General features: G+C 50.2%; 1 protein-coding gene across 11 annotated transcripts in view; it reads right to left on the reverse strand.

The window, feature by feature from the left end:
• LOC143783165 (kinesin-like protein KIFC3) overlaps positions 1–3,531 on the reverse strand; it is a 314,549-nt gene extending 311,018 nt beyond the window's left edge. For 7 of the 11 annotated variants that reach the window (XR_013217104.1, XR_013217105.1, XR_013217106.1 and 4 more), the window contains exon 1: positions 3,283–3,531. Coding sequence is in view for 4 of the 11 variants with exons in the window: in XM_077271527.1 (XP_077127642.1) it covers positions 3,283–3,447 (165 nt within the window). In the remaining 7 variants the exon portion in view is untranslated. The remainder of the gene's footprint in view (positions 1–3,282) is intronic. The other 4 variants (XR_013217103.1, XR_013217101.1, XR_013217102.1 and 1 more) reach the window with 1 other exon arrangement.
• Between the last annotated feature and the right edge of the window lie 16,958 nt (positions 3,532–20,489).

The raw sequence follows: 20,489 nt of genomic DNA on the forward strand, positions 1-20,489 counted from the left end.
TCATCCCTGACCCCAGAGCTCACAATCTAATCTCCTATCACACAATGTATCACTACTCCCATCATCCCCGACCCCGGAGCTCACAATCTAATCTCCTATCACACAGTGTATCACTACTCCCATCATCCCTGACCCCGGAGCTCACAATCTAATCTCCTATCACACAATGTATCACTACTCCCATCATCCCTGACCCCACAGCTCACAATCTAATCTCCTATCACACAGTGTATCACTACTCCCATCATCCCTGACCCCGGAGCTCACAATCTAATCTCCTATCACACAGTGTATCACTACTCCCATCATCCCTGACCCCGGAGCTCACAATCTAATCTCCTATCACACAGTGTATCACTACTCCCATCATCCCCGACCCCGGAGCTCACAATCTAATCTCCTATCACACAATGTATCACTACTCCCATCATCCCTGACCCCGGAGCTCACAATCTAATCTCCTATCACACAGTGTATCACTACTCCCATCATCCCTGACCCCAGAGCTCACAATCTAATCTCCTATCACACAGTGTATCACTACTCCCATCATCCCTGACCCCAGAGCTCACAATCTAATCTCCTATCACACAGTGTATCACTACTCCCATCATCCCCGACCCCAGAGCTCACAATCTAATCTCCTATCACACAGTGTATCACTACTCCCATCATCCCTGACCCCGGAGCTCACAATCTAATCTCCTATCACACAATGTATCACTACTCCCATCATCCCTGACCCCGGAGCTCACAATCTAATCTCCTATCACACAGTGTATCACTACTCCCATCATCCCCGACCCCAGAGCTCACAATCTAATCTCCTATCACACAATGTATCACTACTCCCATCATCCCCGACCCCGGAGCTCACAATCTAATCTCCTATCACACAGTGTATCACTACTCCCATCATCCCCGACCCCAGAGCTCACAATCTAATCTCCTATCACACAATGTATCACTACTCCCATCATCCCCGACCCCGGAGCTCACAATCTAATCTCCTATCACACAATGTATCACTACTCCCATCATCCCCGACCCCGGAGCTCACAATCTAATCTCCTATCACACAATGTATCACTACTCCCATCATCCCTGACCCCAGAGCTCACAATCTAATCTCCTATCACACAGTGTATCACTACTCCCATCATCCCTGACCCCAGAGCTCACAATCTAATCTCCTATCACACAATGTATCACTACTCCCATCATCCCCGACCCCAGAGCTCACAATCTAATCTCCTATCACACAGTGTATCACTACTCCCATCATCCCCGACCCCAGAGCTCACAATCTAATCTCCTATCACACAATGTATCACTACTCCCATCATCCCCGACCCCAGAGCTCACAATCTAATCTCCTATCACACAGTGTATCACTACTCCCATCATCCCTGACCCCAGAGCTCACAATCTAATCTCCTATCACACAATGTATCACTACTCCCATCATCCCCGACCCCAGAGCTCACAATCTAATCTCCTATCACACAGTGTATCACTACTCCCATCATCCCCGACCCCAGAGCTCACAATCTAATCTCCTATCACACAATGTATCACTACTCCCATCATCCCCGACCCCAGAGCTCACAATCTAATCTCCTATCACACAGTGTATCACTACTCCCATCATCCCTGACCCCAGAGCTCACAATCTAATCTCCTATCACACAATGTATCACTACTCCCATCATCCCCGACCCCAGAGCTCACAATCTAATCTCCTATCACACAGTGTATCACTACTCCCATCATCCCTGACCCCGGAGCTCACAATCTAATCTCCTATCACACAATGTATCACTACTCCCATCATCCCCGACCCCAGAGCTCACAATCTAATCTCCTATCACACAGTGTATCACTACTCCCATCATCCCTGACCCCAGAGCTCACAATCTAATCTCCTATCACACAGTGTATCACTACTCCCATCATCCCCGACCCCAGAGCTCACAATCTAATCTCCTATCACACAATGTATCACTACTCCCATCATCCCCGACCCCAGAGCTCACAATCTAATCTCCTATCACACAGTGTATCACTACTCCCATCATCCCCGACCCCGGAGCTCACAATCTAATCTCCTATCACACAATGTATCACTACTCCCATCATCCCCGACCCCAGAGCTCACAATCTAATCTCCTATCACACAATGTATCACTACTCCCATCATCCCTGACCCCGGAGCTCACAATCTAATCTCCTATCACACAGTGTATCACTACTCCCATCATCCCTGTCCCCAGAGCTCACAATCTAATCTCCTATCACACAATGTATCACTACTCCCATCATCCCTGACCCCGGAGCTCACAATCTAATCTCCTATCACACAATGTATCACTACTCCCATCATCCCTGACCCCAGAGCTCACAATCTAATCTCCTATCACACAGTGTATCACTACTCCCATCATCCCTGACCCCAGAGCTCACAATCTAATCTGCTATCACACAGTGTATCACTACTCCCATCATCCCTGACCCCAGAGCTCACAATCTAATCTCCTATCACACAGTGTATCACTACTCCCATCATCCCCGACCCCAGAGCTCACAATCTAATCTCCTATCACACAGTGTATCACTACTCCCATCATCCCTGACCCCAGAGCTCACAATCTAATCTCCTATCACACAGGGTATCACTACTCCCATCATCCCCGACCCCAGAGCTCACAATCTAATCTCCTATCACACAGGGTATCACTACTCCCATCATCCCTGACCCCAGAGCTCACAATCTAATCTCCTATCACACAGTGTATCACTACTCCCATCATCCCCGACCCCGGAGCTCACAATCTAATCTCCTATCACACAGTGTATCACTACTCCCATCATCCCTGACCCCAGAGCTCACAATCTAATCTCCTATCACACAGTGTATCACTACTCCCATCATCCCTGACCCCAGAGCTCACAATCTAATCTCCTATCACACAGTGTATCACTACTCCCATCATCCCCGACCCCAGAGCTCACAATCTAATCTCCTATCACACAGTGTATCACTACTCCCATCATCCCCGACCCCGGAGCTCACAATCTAATCTCCCATCATGCAGCTCTCCGGTGTGCAGGATGTGGCCCCTGGTTGTTATAGCCGCCAGTGTTGGGGCCACAGTCAGTACACAGCGGCGCTGCGGGGTCGGAGCCCAGAGTAATGTGGAATGATGGCAGCGGTCACCGGGACTGCGGGGGTTAATAATACCGGCACTGAGCGCAGAGATTACAGCACCGAGGCGGGTGTACCTGCGGGGGGTCCTGTCCCGGGGGGTCCTGTCCCGGGGGGTCCTGTCCCGGGGGGTCCTGTCCCGGGGGGTCCTGTCCCGGGGGGTCCTGTCCCGGGGCTGCAGACGGAGGTTTCCTGAAAAATGTGTAAATGATGTAAACGAGGAGAGAATAGAAGGCGAACATGGCGGCACCGGGAGCGGAGGAGACAGCGGGGAACCGAGGGAGGAGGAGGAGGAGGAGACAGCGGAGAACCGAGGGAGGAGGAGGAGACAGCGGAGAACCGAGGGAGGAGGAGGAGGAGACAGCGGGGAACCGAGGGAGGAGGAGGAGGAGACAGCGGAGAACCGAGGGAGGAGGCTCCCACTACCGCACAGCAACCACCCGCCTACTGCTGTCCCAGCATCCAGCACATCACCCCAGTATACCGTCATCTGTACAGAACCCTGCTGTCATGTGAAATATCCGTGTATAATACATCCCCCCCCCCTCTGTACATTACATCCACCTTCTGGACATTACATCCCCCCCTCTGTACATTACATCCACCTTCTGGACATTACATCCCCCCCTCTGTACATTACATCCCCCTTCTGGACATTACATCCCCCCCTGTACATTACATCCCCCCTCTGGACATTACATCCCCCCCCCCCTGTACATTACATCCCCCCCTCTGGACACTACATCCCCCCCTCTGGACATTACATCCCCCCCCCCTGTACATTACATCCACCTTCTGGACATTACATCCCCCCCTCTGTACATTACATCCACCTTCTGGACATTACATCCCCCCCTGTACATTACATCCCCCCTCTGGACATTACATCCCCCCCTCTGTACATTACATCCACCTTCTGGACATTACATCCCCCCCCCCTGTACATTACATCCCCCCCTCTGGACACTACATCCCCCCCTCTGGACATTACATCCCCCCCCTGTACATTACATCCCCCCTCTGGACATTACATCCCCCCCTCTGTGCATTACATCCCCCCCCTGTACATTACATCCCCCCCTCTGTACATTACATCCCCCCCTGTACATTACATCCCCCCTCTGGACATTACATCCCCCCCCCCTGTACATTACATCCCCCCCTCTGGACACTACATCCCCCCCTCTGGACATTACATCCCCCCCCTGTACATTACATCCCCCCTCTGGACATTACATCCCCCCCTCTGTGCATTACATCCCCCCCCTGTACATTACATCCCCCCCTCTGGACATTACATCCCCCCCTGTACATTACATCCCCCTTCTGGACATTACATCCCCCTCCCCTGTACATTACATCCCCCCCTCTGGACACTACATCCCCCCCTCTGGACATTACACCCCCCCCTGTACATTACATCCCCCCTCTGGACATTACATCCCCCCCTCTGTGCATTACATCCCCCCCCTGTACATTACATCCCCCCCTCTGTACATTACATCCCCCCCTGTACATTACATCCCCCCTCTGGACATTACATCCCCCCCTCTGTACATTACACCCCCCCCCTGTACATTACATCCCCCTTCTGGACATTACTTCCCCCCCCCCTGTACATTACATCCCCCCTCTGGACATTACATCCCCCCTCTGGACATTACATCCCCCCCCCCTGTACATTACATCCCCCCTCTGGACACTACATCCCCCCTCTGGACATTACATCCCCCCCCTGTACATTACATCCCCCCTCTGGACATTACATCCCCCCCCTGTACATTACATCCCCCCTCTGGACATTACATCCCCCCTCTGGACATTACATCCCCCCTCTGGACATTACATCCCCCCTCTGGACATTACATCCCTCCACCTGTACATTACATCTCCCCTCTGGACATTACATCCCCCCCCCCTGTACATTACATCCCCCCTCTGGACATTACATCCCCCCCCTGTACATTACATCCCCCATCTGGACATTACATCCCCCCCCCCTGTACTTTACATCCCCCCTCTGGACATTACATCCCCCCCCCGTACATTACATCCCCCCTCTGGACATTACATCCCCCCTCTGGACATTACATCCCCCCCCCTGTACATTACATCCCCCCTCTGGACATTACATCCCCCCTCTGGAAATTACATCCCCCCCTGTACATTACATCCCCCCTCTGGACATTACATCCCCCCCCTGTACATTACATCCCCCCTCTGGACATTACATCCCCCCCTGTACTTTACATCCCCCCTCTGGACATTACATCCCCCCCCCTGTACATTACATCCCACCTCTGGACATTACATCCCCCCCTCTGGACATTACATCCCCCCTCTGGACATTACATCCCCCCCCGTACATTACATCCCCCCTCTGGACATTACATCCCCCCTCTGGACATTACATCCCCCCCTGTACATTACATCCCCCCTCTGGACATTACATCCCCCCACCTGGACATTACATCCCCCCTCTGGACATTACATCCCCCCCCTGTACATTACATCCCCCCTCTGGACATTACATCCCCCCCTGTACATTACATCCCCCCTCTGGACATTACATCCCCCCCCTGTACATTACATCCCCCCTCTGGACATTACATCCCCCCTGTACATTACATCCCCCCTCTGGACATTACATCCCCCCTGTACATTACATCCCCCCTCTGGACATTACATCCCCCCCTCTGGACATTACATCCCCCCTCTGGACATTACATCCCACCCCCTGTACATTACATCCCCCCTCTGGACATTACATCCCACCTCTGGACATTACATCCCCCCTCTGGACATTACATCCCCCCTCTGGACATTACATCCCCCCCTCTGGACATTACATCCCCCCTCTGGACATTACATCCCTCCCCCTGTACATTACATCCCCCCTCTGGACATTACATCCCCCCTCTGGACATTACATCCCCCCTCTGTGCATTACATCCCCCCCTCTGTACATTACATCCCCCCTCTGTACATTACATCCCCTCCCCCCTGTACATTACATCCCCCCCTCTGGACATTACATCCCCCCCTCTGGACATTACATCCTCCCCTCTGTGCATTACATCCCCCCCCTGTACATTACATCCCCCCTCTGGACATTACATCCCCCCCTCTGTACATTACATCCCCCCCTGTACATTACATCCCCCCTCTGGACATTACATCCCCCCCTCTGTACATTACACCCCCCCCCTGTACATTACATCCCCCCTTGTACATTACATCCCCCCTCTGGACATTACATCCCCCCCTCTGTACATTACATCCCCCCTCTGGACATTACATCCCCCCCCTCTGGACATTACATCCCCCCCTCTGTGCATTACATCCCCCCCCCTGTACATTACATCCCCCCTCTGGACATTACATCCCCCCCTCTGGACATTACATCCCCCCTGTACATTACATCCCCCCCCTGTACATTACATCCCCCCTCTGGACATTACATCCCCCCCTCTGGGCATTACATCCCCCCCCCCACTGTACATTACATCCCCCCCTGTACATTACATCCCCCCCTCTGGACATTACATCCCCCCCCACTGTACATTACATCCCCCCCCCTGTACATTACATCCCCCCCTCTGGACATTACATCCCCCCCACTGTACATTACATCCCCCCCCTGTACATTACATCCCCCCCTCTGGACATTACATCCCCCCCCACTGTACATTACATCCCCCCCTGTACATTACATCCCCCCCTCTGGACATTACATCCCCCCTGTACATTACACCCCCCCCTGTACATTACATCCCCCCCTGTACATTACATCCCCCCCCTGTACATTACATACCCCCTCTGGACATTACATCCCCCCCTGTACATTACATCCCCCCTCTGGACATTACATCCCCCCTCTGGACATTACATCCCCCCCTGTACATTACATCCCCCCTCTGGACATTACATCCCCCCTCTGGACATTACATCCCCCTCTGGACATTACATCCCACCCCCTGTACATTACATCCCCCCTCTGGACATTACATCCCCCCTCTGGACATTACATCCCACCTCTGGACATTACATCCCCCCTCTGGACATTACATCCCCCCCTCTGGACATTACATCCCCCCTCTGGACATTACATCCCCTCCCCTGTACATTACATCCCCCCTCTGGTCATTACATCCCCCCTCTGTGCATTACATCCCCCCTCTGGACATTACATCCCCCCTCTGGACATTACATCCCCCCCTGTACATTACATCCCCCCTCTGGACATTACATCCCCCCACCTGGACATTACATCCCCCCTCTGGACATTACATCCCCCCCTGTACATTACATCCCCCCTCTGGACATTACATCCCCCCCTGTACATTACATCCCCCCTCTGGACATTACATCCCCCCCCTGTACATTACATCCCCCCTCTGGACATTACATCCCCCCTCTGGACATTACATCCCCCCTGTACATTACATCCCCCCTCTGGACATTACATCCCCCCCTCTGGACATTACATCCCCCCTCTGGACATTACATCCCACCCCCTGTACATTACATCCCCCCTCTGGACATTACATCCCACCTCTGGACATTACATCCCCCCTCTGGACATTACATCCCCCCTCTGGACATTACATCCCCCCCCTCTGGACATTACATCCCCCCTCTGGACATTACATCCCTCCCCCTGTACATTACATCCCCCCTCTGGACATTACATCCCCCCTCTGGACATTACATCCCCCCTCTGTGCATTACATCCCCCCCTCTGTACATTACATCCCCCCTCTGTACATTACATCCCCTCCCCCCTGTACATTACATCCCCCCCTCTGGACATTACATCCCCCCCTCTGGACATTACATCCTCCCCTCTGTGCATTACATCCCCCCCCTGTACATTACATCCCCCCCTCTGGACATTACATCCCCCCCTCTGTACATTACATCCCCCCCTGTACATTACATCCCCCCTCTGGACATTACATCCCCCCCTCTGTACATTACACCCCCCCCTGTACATTACATCCCCCCCTGTACATTACATCCCCCCCTCTGGACATTACATCCCCCCCTCTGTACATTACATCCCCCCTCTGGACATTACATCCCCCCCCTCTGGACATTACATCCCCCCCTCTGTGCATTACATCCCCCCCCTGTACATTACATCCCCCCTCTGGACATTACATCCCCCCCTCTGGAAATTACATCCCCCCTGTACATTACATCCCCCCCCTGTACATTACATCCCCCCTCTGGACATTACATCCCCCCCCTCTGGGCATTACATCCCCCCCCCACTGTACATTACATCCCCCCCCTGTACATTACATCCCCCCCTCTGGACATTACATCCCCCCCACTGTACATTACATCCCCCCCTGTACATTACATCCCCCCCTCTGGACATTACATCCCCCCCACTGTACATTACATCCCCCCCTTGTACATTACATCCCCCCCTCTGGACATTACATCCCCCCCCACTGTACATTACATCCCCCCCTGTACATTACATCCCCCCCTCTGGACATTACATCCCCCCTGTACATTACATCCCCCCCTGTACATTACATCCCCCCCTGTACATTACATACCCCCTCTGGACATTACATCCCCCCCTGTACATTACATCCCCCCTCTGGACATTACATCCCCCCTCTGGACATTACATCCCCCCCTGTACATTACATCCCCCCTCTGGACATTACATCCCCCCCTCTGGACATTACATCCCCCCTCTGGACATTACATCCCACCCCCTGTACATTACATCCCCCCTCTGGACATTACATCCCCCCTCTGGACATTACATCCCACCTCTGGACATTACATCCCCCCTCTGGACATTACATCCCCCCCTCTGGACATTACATCCCCCCTCTGGACATTACATCCCCCCCCCTGTACATTACATCCCCCCTCTGGACATTACATCCCCCCTCTGTGCATTACATCCCCCCCTCTGTACATTACATCCCCCCTCTGTACATTACATCCCCTCCCCCCTGTACATTACATCCCCCCCTCTGGACATTACATCCCCCCCTCTGGACATTACATCCCCCCTCTGGACATTACATCCCCCCCTCTGTGCATTACATCCCCCCCCTGTACATTACATCCCCCCCTCTGGACATTACATCCCCCCCTCTGTACATTACATCCCCCCCTGTACATTACATCCCCCCTCTGGACATTACATCCCCCCCTCTGTACATTACACCCTCCCCTGTACATTACATCCCCCCCTCTGGACATTACATCCCCCCCTCTGTACATTACATCCCCCCTCTGGACATTACATCCCCCCCTCTGTGCATTACATCCCCCCCCCTGTACATTACATCCCCCCTCTGGACATTACATCCCCCCCTCTGGACATTACATCCTCCCCTGTACATTACATCCCCCCCCTGTACATTACATCCCCCCTCTAGACATTACATCCCCCCCTCTGGGCATTACATCCCCCCCCACTGTACATTACATCCCCCCTGTACATTACATCCCCCCCTCTGGACATTACATCCCCCCCCCACTGTACATTACATCCCCCCCCTGTACATTACATCCCCCCCTCTGGACATTACATCCCCCCCACTGTACATTACATCCCCCCCCTGTACATTACATCCCCCCCTCTGGACATTACATCCCCCCACTGTACATTACATCCCCCCCTGTACATTACATCCCCCCCTCTGGACATTACATCCCCCCCTCTGTGCATTACATCCCCCCCCTGTACATTACATCCCCCCTCTGGACATTACATCCCCCCCTCTGGACATTACATCCCCCCTGTACATTACATCCCCCCCCTGTACATTACATCCCCCCTCTGGACATTACATCCCCCCCTCTGGGCATTACATCCCCCCCCACTGTACATTACATCCCCCCCACTGTACATTACATCCCCCCCTGTACATTACATCCCCCCCTCTGGACATTACATCCCCCCCACTGTACATTACATCCCCCCCTGTACATTACATCCCCCCCTCTGGACATTACATCCCCCCCCTGTACATTACATCCCCCCCCTGTACATTACATCCCCCCCTGTACATTACATCCCCCCCCCTGTACATTACATCCCCCCCTGTACATTACATCCCCCCCCCCCTGTACATTACATCCCCCCCTGTACATTACATCCCCCCCCCTGGACATTACATCCCCCCCCTGGCCATTACATCTGTCAGGAAAACCCACTTGACTCTTCTAGTTTCAGTCATGAAACTTTCAGCTCTCTGGCGCCTCCATTACCCTCAGTTCAGACAGGGAACTGCACCTAGGATAAGTAGTTGCCGGAGGGGCTGCCCTGTCACATACTGGTTATCGGGGCACTCTGCAGAGGGTGATGTGTATATATCTACTATATAATCATCTAGTTCTGTCTGTTACGGAAATCCTGCGTCCCTGATTGGTCACCCCAGCCGGCCCCGACCAGAGATATTGGTGCGTAACTTAAACAGTTAGATATTCATGTAATGGTTTATATATTTCGATGATCTGTTTAATAATTTCGTTCAGTTGTATTAAGTTCTATGAGCAATAAAATTTAATGATAATTTATGTATTTTACCCGGAATATCCTGTGTATTCATTGCACTATATTTGAAACTTCAAAAATAAACTACATACAGATTCTAGAATACCCCATGTGTTAGAATCGGGCCACCATCTAGTGTGTGTGTGTGTGTGTGTGTGTAGCAGCCACATAGTATATAACACAGCCCACGCAGTATATAGCACAGCCCACGCAATATATAGCACAGCCCACGCAGCATATAGCACAGCCCACGCAGTATATAGCACAGGCCGCGCAGTATATAGCACAGCCCGCGCAGTATATAGCACAGCCCGCGCAGTATATAGCACAGCCCACGCAGTATATAGCACAGCCCACGCAGTATATAGCACAGCCCGCACAGTATATAGCACAGCCCACGCAGTATATAGCACAGCCCACGCAGTATATAACACAGCCCACGCAATATATAGCACAGCCCACGCAGCATATAGCACAGCCCACGCAGTATATAGCACAGCCCGCGCAGTATATAGCACAGCCCGCGCAGTATATAGCACAGCCCACGCAGTATATAGCACAGCCCACGCAGTATATAACACTATAACACAGCCCACGCAGTATATAACTCAGCCCACGCAGTATATAGCACAGGCCACGTAGTATCTAACACAGCCCACGCAGTATATAGCAATGTGGGCACCATATCCCTGTTAAAAAAAAAATAATAATAAAATAGTTAAATACTCACCCTCCGGCGTCCAGTGAAGCTGTCCCGATGCGCGTGCGGCAGCCGCCAGCTTCCCAGAGATGCATTGCGAAATTACCCAGAAGACTTAGTGGTCTCCGCTAGGTCTTCTGGGAAATTTCGCAATGCATCTCTGGGAATGGAAGCTGGCGGCAGCCGCGCATCGGCGGCGGAAGGTGAGAATAGCCGTTTTTTTTGTTTTTTTATTATTTTTAACATTAGATCTTTTTACTATTGATGCTGCATAGGCTGCGTCAATAGTAAAAAGTTGGTCACACAGGGTTAATAGCAGCAGTAACGGAGTGTGTTACCCGCGGCATAACGCGGTCTGTTACCGCTGCCATTAACCCTGTGTCAGCGCCAGGGCCGGACTGGCCATCGGGCACTTCCGGCAAAAGCCAGAAGGGCCGGTGCCATTAGTGGGCCGGTGCACTCCTTTCCCCCCCCCCCCGCCAGTGCCGCCGCATTCAACTATACTGGCGTCTATGATGCGGGTACAGTTGAATGCAATGATGGAGGAGAGCGCGTCTGCTGACCCTCCCTCTCCCATCATTCCCCGCTCTGCCTCTGACACTGCGGGTGCGCGATGACGTCATATCATTGCGCACCTGCTGTGTACCGGGCAGACTGCAGCCGCTGAGACAGGAGCAGGGAGCAGCGCGGGCAAAAGGAGAGGTGAGGAGTGTGTTTTTTTGTTTTTTTTTACTGGACTGTGGGTCCATTATGGGGGAGGGGGGGAAGAGATGAGATGTGGGCTGTGTGTTGTGAACTCTATCTTTGGGCTCCCTCTAGTGGTCACAAGCGGTACTGTGTAGTGTTGTCTTTCTGCAGGTTGGCTGCATCAGCTGGTTCGTTATCCTGGTTGGTTTCCTATTTAGCTCACCTGGATACTCAGTTCCTTGCCTGCTATCAATGTATTCAGTGCTCTTCAGATTCCTTGTGATACCTTGCTCCCAGCCTCTCCAAGACAAGCTAAGTTTTTGTCCGTTTATTTTTTGATTATCAGCATTCATCATGTTTCTTGTCCAGCTTGCTAAGATGTGATCTCCTCGCTTGCTGGTTGCTCTAGGGGACTGAGTTTCTCCCCCCACACCGTTAGTTGGTGCGGGGGTTCTTGAAATCTCAGTGTGGATATTTTGTAAGGGTTTTTTACTGACCGCACAGACCCCTGTCATGGTTCTCAATGGCAAGAGACCGTAGTAAAGCATACAAAAGGACTAGCTCTTGGAAGATGGGAACTCGAGCTGACTGTGAGCTAAACCTACCGCACAACTAACAGTGGCCGGGTAGCGTGCCTACGTTTTATCCCTAGACGCCCAGCGCCAGCCGGAGAACTGACTGACCCTAGCAGAGGAAAATACAGACCTGGCTTACCTCTAGAGAAATTTTCCCCAAAAGGCAGACAGTAGCCCCCACATATAATGTCGGTGATTTTAGAGGAAATTGACATACGAAGTATGAAGATAGGTTTAGCAAATTGAGGTCCGCTTACTAGATAGTAGGAAGACAGAAAAGGGAACTACACAGTCAGCTGAAAACCCTTTCAAAACACCATCCTGAAATTACTTTAAGACTCTAATATCAACTCATGACACCAGAGTGGCAATTTCAGCTCACAAGAGCTTCCAGCCTCAGAAATATTCAAACACAGAGAACTGGAACAAAAATGCAAAACAAACTTAGGACTACAAGTCCAACTTAGCTGATAGTAGTCTAGGAGCAGGAACATGCAACAGAAAGGCTTCTGGTAACATTGTTGGCCGGCATAGAAATGACTGAGGAGCAAGGCTAAATAGACAACTCCCACATCCTGATGGAAACAGGTGAACAGAGGCGATGAAGCACCCAAGTTCAGTACCACCAGTGACCACCGGGGGAGCCCAGAAACCAAATTCACAACAGTACCCCCCCCTCAAGGAGGGGGCACCGAACCCTCACCAGAACCACCAGGGCGATCAGGATGAGCCCTATGAAAGACACGGACCAAATCGGAGGCATGAACATCAGAGGCTGTCACCTAAGAATTATCCTCCTGACCGTAGCCCTTCCACTTGACCAGATACTGAAGTCTCCGTCTGGAAACACGGGAGTCCAAGATCTTCTCGACAACGTACTCCAACTCACCCTCAACCAACACCGGAGCAGGAGGCTCAACGGAAGGCACAACCGGTACCTCATACCTGCGCAACAATGACCGATGGAAGACATTATGAATAGAAAAAGATGCAGGGAGGTCCAAACGAAAGGACACAGGGTTAAGAATCTCCAATATCTTGTACGGGCCGATGAACCGAGGCTTAAACTTAGGAGAAGAAACCTTCATAGGGACAAAACGAGAAGACAACCACACCAAGTCCCCAACACAAAGACGAGGACCAACACGACGACGGCGGTTGGCAAAATGCTGAGTCTTCTCCTGGGACAACTTCAAGTTGTCCACCACATGCCCCCAAATCTGATGCAACCTCTCCACCACAGCATCCACTCCAGGACAATCCGAAGACTCCACCTGACCGGAAGAGAAACGAGGATGAAACCCTGAATTACAGAAGAAAGGAGAAACCAAGGTGGCAGAACTAGCCCGATTATTGAGGGCAAACTCCGCCAAGGGCAAAAAGGCAACCCAATCATCCTGATCCGCAGACACAAAACACCTCAAATAAGTCTCCAAGGTCTGATTAGTTCGCTCGGTCTGGCCATTAGTCTGAGGATGGAAAGCAGACGAAAAAGACAAATCAATGCCCATCCTAGCACAGAACGCTCGCCAAAATCTAGACACGAATTGGGTTCCCCTGTCAGACACGATATTCTCCGGAACACCATGCAAGCGAACCACATTTTGAAAAAACAGAGGAACCAACTCGGATGAGGAAGGCAATTTAGGCAAGGGAACCAAATGGACCATCTTAGAGAAACGGTCACACACCACCCAGATGACAGACATCTTCTGAGAAACAGGGAGATCAGAAATAAAATCCATGGAGATGTGAGTCCAAGGCCTCTTCGGAATAGGCAAAGATAACAACAATCCACTAGCCCGAGAACAACAAGGCTTGGCCCGAGCACAAACATCACAAGACTGCACAAAACCTCGCACATCTCGCGACAGGGAAGGCCACCAGAAGGACCTAGCCACCAAATCCCTGGTACCAAAGATTCCAGGATGACCAGCTAACGCAGAAGAATGGACCTCCGAGATGACTCTACTGGTCCAATCATCAGGAACAAACATTCTACCAGGCGGGCAACGATCAGGTCTATCCGCCTGAAACTCCTGCAAGACCCGTCGCAAGTCTGGGGAAACAGCAGATAATATCACTCCATCCTTAAGGATACCTGTAGGTTCAGAATTACCAGGGGAATCAGGCTCAAAACTCCTAGAAAGGGCATCCGCCTTCACATTTTTAGAACCCGGTAGGTAAGAAACCACAAAATTAAACCGAGAGAAAAATAACGACCAGCGCGCCTGTCTAGGATTCAGGCGCCTGGCAGACTCAAGATAAATCAAATTCTTGTGGTCGGTCAATACCACCACCTGATGTCTAGCCCCCTCAAGCCAATGACGCCACTCCTCAAAAGCCCACTTCATAGCCAAGAGCTCCCGATTACCAATATCATAATTTCGCTCAGCGGGCGAAAATTTACGAGAAAAGAACGCGCAAGGTCTCATCACGGAGCAGTCGGAACTTTTCTGCGACAAAACCGCCCCAGCTCCGATTTCTGAAGCGTCGACCTCAACCTGAAAAGGAAGAGTAACATCAGGCTGACGCAATACAGGGGCGGAAGAAAAGCGGCGCTTAAGCTCCCGAAAGGCCTCCACAGCAGCAGGGGACCAATCAGCAACATCAGCACCCTTCTTAGTCAAATCAGTCAACGGTTTAGCAACATCAGAAAAACCAGTTATAAATCGACGATAAAAATTAGCAAAGCCCAAAAACTTCTGAAGGCTCTTAAGAGAAGAGGGTTGCGTCCAATCACAAATAGCCTGAACCTTGACAGGGTCCATCTCAATGGAAGAGGGGGAAAAAATGTACCCCAAAAACGAAATCTTTTGAACCCCAAAAACACACTTAGAACCCTTTACACACAAGGAATTAGAGCGCAAAACCTGAAAAACCCTCCTGACCTGTTGGACATGAGAGTCCCAGTCGTCCGAAAAAATCAAAATATCATCCAGATACACAATCATAAATTTATCCAAATACTCACGGAAAATGTCATGCATAAAAGACTGAAAGACTGAAGGGGCATTTGAAAGACCAAAAGGCATTACTAAATACTCAAAATGGCCCTCAGGCGTATTAAATGCGGTTTTCCACTCATCCCCCTGCTTAATTCGCACTAAATTATACGCCCCACGAAGATCAATCTTAGAGAACCACTTAGCCCCCTTTATTCGAGCAAACAAATCAGTAAGCAGTGGCAAAGGATACTGATATTTAACCGTGATTTTATTCAAAAGCCGATAATCAATACACGGCCTCAAAGAGCCATCTTTTTTAGATACAAAGAAAAAACCGGCTCCTAAGGGAGATGACGAAGGACGAATATGTCCCTTTTCCAAGGACTCCTTAATATATTCCCGCATAGCAGCATGTTCAGGCACAGATAGATTAAATAAACGACCCTTTGGAAACTTACTGCCCGGAATCAGATCTATTGTACAATCGCAATCTCTGTGCGGAGGTAGTGAACCAAGTTTAGGCTCCTCAAAAACGTCACGATAATCAGATAAAAATTCCGGAATCTCAGAGGGAATAGATGACGAAATGGAAACCAAAGGTACGTCCCCATGAGTCCCCTGACATCCCCAGCTTAACACAGACATTGCTTTCCAGTCGAGGACTGGGTTATGAGATTGCAGCCATGGCAATCCAAGCACCAACACATCATGTAGATTATACAACACAAGGAAGCGAATAATCTCCTGGTGATCCGGATTAATACGCATAGTTACTTGTGTCCAGTATTGTGGTTTATTACTAGCCAATGGCGTGGAGTCAATACCCTTCAGAGGTATAGGAACTTCCAGAGGCTCTAAATTAAACCCACAGCGTTTGGCAAAGGACCAATCCATAAGACTCAAAGCGGCGCCAGAGTCGACATAGGCGTCCGCGGTAATAGACGATAAAGAGCAAATCAGGGTCACAGACAGAATAAACTTGGACTGTAAAGTACCAATTGAAACAGACTTATCAACCTTCTTAGTACGTTTAGAGCATGCTGATATAACATGAGTTGAATCACCACAATAGAAGCATAACCCATTTTTTCGCCTAAAATTCTGTCGTTCGCTTCTGGACAGAATTCTATCACATTGCATAATCTCTGGCGCCTTCTCAGTAGACACCGCCAAATGGTGCACAGGTTTGCGCTCCCGCAAACTACGATCAATCTGAATAGCCATTGTCATGGACTCATTCAGACCTGCAGGCACAGGGAACCCCACCATAACATCTTTAATGGCATCAGAGAGACCCTCTCTGAAATTCGCCGCCAGGGCGCACTCATTCCACTGAGTAAGCACAGACCACTTACGAAATTTTTGGCAGTATATTTCAGCCTCATCTTGCCCTTGAGACAAGGCCATTAAGGCTTTTTCAGCCTGAATCTCTAAATGAGGTTCCTCATAAAGCAACCCCAAAGCCAGGAAAAACGCATCCACATTGAGCAACGCAGGATCCCCTGGTGCCAAAGCAAATGCCCAATCCTGAGGGTCGCCCCGGAGCAAGGAAATTACAATCCTGACCTGCTGTGCAGGATCTCCAGCGGAACGAGATCTCAGAGACAAAAATAATTTACAATTATGTTTGAAATTCTGGAAGCGAGATCTATCCCCGGAGAAAAATTCAGGCAAAGGTACTCTAGGTTCAGATATAGGAGCATGAATTACAAAATCCTGTAAACTTTGAACCTTCATAGCGAGATTATTAAAACCTGTAGCTAAACTCTGAGGATCCATTTTCATCAGGTGAAATCAGAACCATTCAAGGATTAGAAGGAGAGAGAGACGAAGGCTGCAGTAAGCAGAGATGCTAGTGAATCAACTAATGAGCAAACTCAGGGAAAAAAAAAAAAAAAATTCTCTGCAGACTTCTTTTCTCTCCTTTCTTCTGCCAATTATTTTAACCCTTGGCCGGCCAAACTGTCATGGTTCTCAATGGCAAGAGACCGTAGTAAAGCATACAAAAGGACTAGCTCTTGGAAGATGGGAACTCGAGCTGACTGTGAGCTAAACCTACCGCACAACTAACAGTGGCCGGGTAAGCGTGCCTACGTTTTATCCCTAGACGCCCAGCGCCAGCCGGAGAACTGACTGACCCTAGCAGAGGAAAATACAGACCTGGCTTACCTCTAGAGAAATTTTCCCCAAAAGGCAGACAGTAGCCCCCACATATAATGTCGGTGATTTTAGAGATTTTAGAGGAAATTGACATACGAAGTATGAAGATAGGTTTAGCAAATTGAGGTCCGCTTACTAGATAGTAGGAAGACAGAAAAGGGAACTACACAGTCAGCTGAAAACCCTTTCAAAACACCATCCTGAAATTACTTTAAGACTCTAATATCAACTCATGACACCAGAGTGGCAATTTCAGCTCACAAGAGCTTCCAGCCTCAGAAATATTCAAACACAGAGAACTGGAACAAAAATGCAAAACAAACTTAGGACTACAAGTCCAACTTAGCTGATAGTAGTCTAGGAGCAGGAACATGCAACAGAAAGGCTTCTGGTAACATTGTTGGCCGGCATAGAAATGACTGAGGAGCAAGGCTAAATAGACAACTCCCACATCCTGATGGAAACAGGTGAACAGAGGCGATGAAGCACCCAAGTTCAGTACCACCAGTGACCACCGGGGGAGCCCAGAAACCAAATTCACAACAGACCCCTTTACTATTTTCTGCTATCTGGTATTAGTGGGCCTCATTTGCTGAATCTGTTTTCACCCCTGTGTATGTGCCTTCCTCTTACCTCCCCGTTATTATTTGTTGGGGGCTTCTATATCTTTGGGGATTATTTCTCTGGAGGCAAGAGAGGTCTTTCTTTCTCTCTAGGGGTAGTTAGTTCCTCAGGCTGGCTCGAGACGTCTAGGATTTTTAGGCACGTTCACCGGCTACTTCTAGTGTGTTTGGATAGGTTCAGATTTGCGGTCAGTCCAGTTTGCCACCTCCCTAGAGCTTGTCCTATGTTTGTTACTTAGCTGGAGTAAATCGTGATCCTCAACCACTAAGGATCATAACACTGTGCTAGTCTGTCATTGCCTCAGTTACAGTTGTGTGGGCTGTGCTGTATACACTACTGTGTGGGCTGTGCTGTATACTACTACGCGGGCTGTGCTGTTATGGACCTGGTGGTTAGGTGCACCAGGAATGACCTGATAGTTAAACACGGAATCAGGACGAGCTCTGGGGAAATGGGAACTCTGCTGACCACAAACCTGTTATGGTTCTCAATGGCAAGAGAACATAGCCCAGCAAACATAAGAACTAGCTCTTGGAAGGATGGAAACTAAACTGACCATGAACTAAACCTGCCGCACAACTAACAGTAGCCGGGTAGCGTAGCCTGCGTTTTATCCCTAGACGCCCAGCGCCGGCCGGAGGACTAACTAATCCTGGCAGAGGAAAATATAGTCCTGGCTCACCTCTAGAGAAATTTCCCCGAAAGGCAGACAGAGGCCCCCACAAATATTGGCGGTGATTTTAGATGAAATGACAAACGTAGTATGAAAATAGGTTTAGCAAAATTGAGGTCCGCTTACTAGATAGCAGGAAGACAGAAAGGGCACTTTCATGGTCAGCTGAAAACCCTATCAAAATACCATCCTGAAATTACTTTAAGACTCTAGTATTAACTCATAACATCAGAGTGGCAATTTCAGATCACAAGAGCTTTCCAGACACAGAAACGAAACTACAGCTGTGAACTGGAACAAAATGCAAAAACAAACAAGGACTAAAGTCCAACTTAGCTGGGAGTTGTCTAGCAGCAGGAACATGCACAGAAAGGCTTCAGATTACAATGTTGACCGGCATGGAAGAGACAGAGGAGCAAGGCTAAATAGCGACTCCCACATCCTGATGGAAACAGGTGAACAGAGAGGATGATGCACACCAGTTCAATTCCACCAGTGGCCACCGGGGGAGCCCAAAATCCAATTTCACAACAGTACCCCCCCCTCAAGGAGGGGGCACCGAACCCTCACCAGAACCACCAGGGCGATCAGGATGAGCCCTATGAAAGGCATGGACCAAATCGGAGGCATGAACATCAGAGGCAGTCACCCAAGAATTATCCTCCTGACCGTATCCCTTCCATTTGACCAGATACTGGAGTTTCCGTCTGGAAACACGGGAGTCCAAGATTTTTTCCACAACGTACTCCAGCTCGCCCTCAACCAACACCGGAGCAGGAGGCTCAACGGAAGGCACAACCGGTACCTCATACCTGCGCAATAATGACCGATGAAAAACATTATGAATAGAAAAAGATGCAGGGAGGTCCAAACGGAAGGACACAGGGTTAAGAATCTCCAATATCTTGTACGGGCCGATGAACCGAGGCTTAAACTTGGGAGAAGAAACCCTCATAGGGACAAAACGAGAAGACAACCACACCAAGTCCCCAACACAAAGCCGAGGACCAACCCGACGCCGGCGGTTGGCAAAAAGCTGAGTCTTCTCCTGGGACAACTTCAAATTGTCCACTACCTGCCCCCAAATCTGATGCAACCTCTCCACCACAGCATCCACTCCAGGACAATCCGAAGATTCCACCTGACCAGAAGAAAATCGAGGATGAAACCCCGAATTACAGAAAAAGGGAGACACCAAGGTGGCAGAGCTGGCCCGATTATTGAGGGCAAACTCCGCTAAAGGCAAAAAAGCAACCCAATCATCCTGATCTGCAGACACAAAACACCTCAAATATGTCTCCAAGGTCTGATTCGTCCGCTCGGTCTGGCCATTAGTCTGAGGATGGAAAGCAGACGAGAAAGACAAATCTATGCCCATCC

The sequence above is a fragment of the Ranitomeya variabilis genome, chromosome 6 (genome assembly GCF_051348905.1).
Source record: "Ranitomeya variabilis isolate aRanVar5 chromosome 6, aRanVar5.hap1, whole genome shotgun sequence".
Taxonomy (NCBI): Eukaryota; Metazoa; Chordata; class Amphibia; order Anura; family Dendrobatidae; genus Ranitomeya; species Ranitomeya variabilis.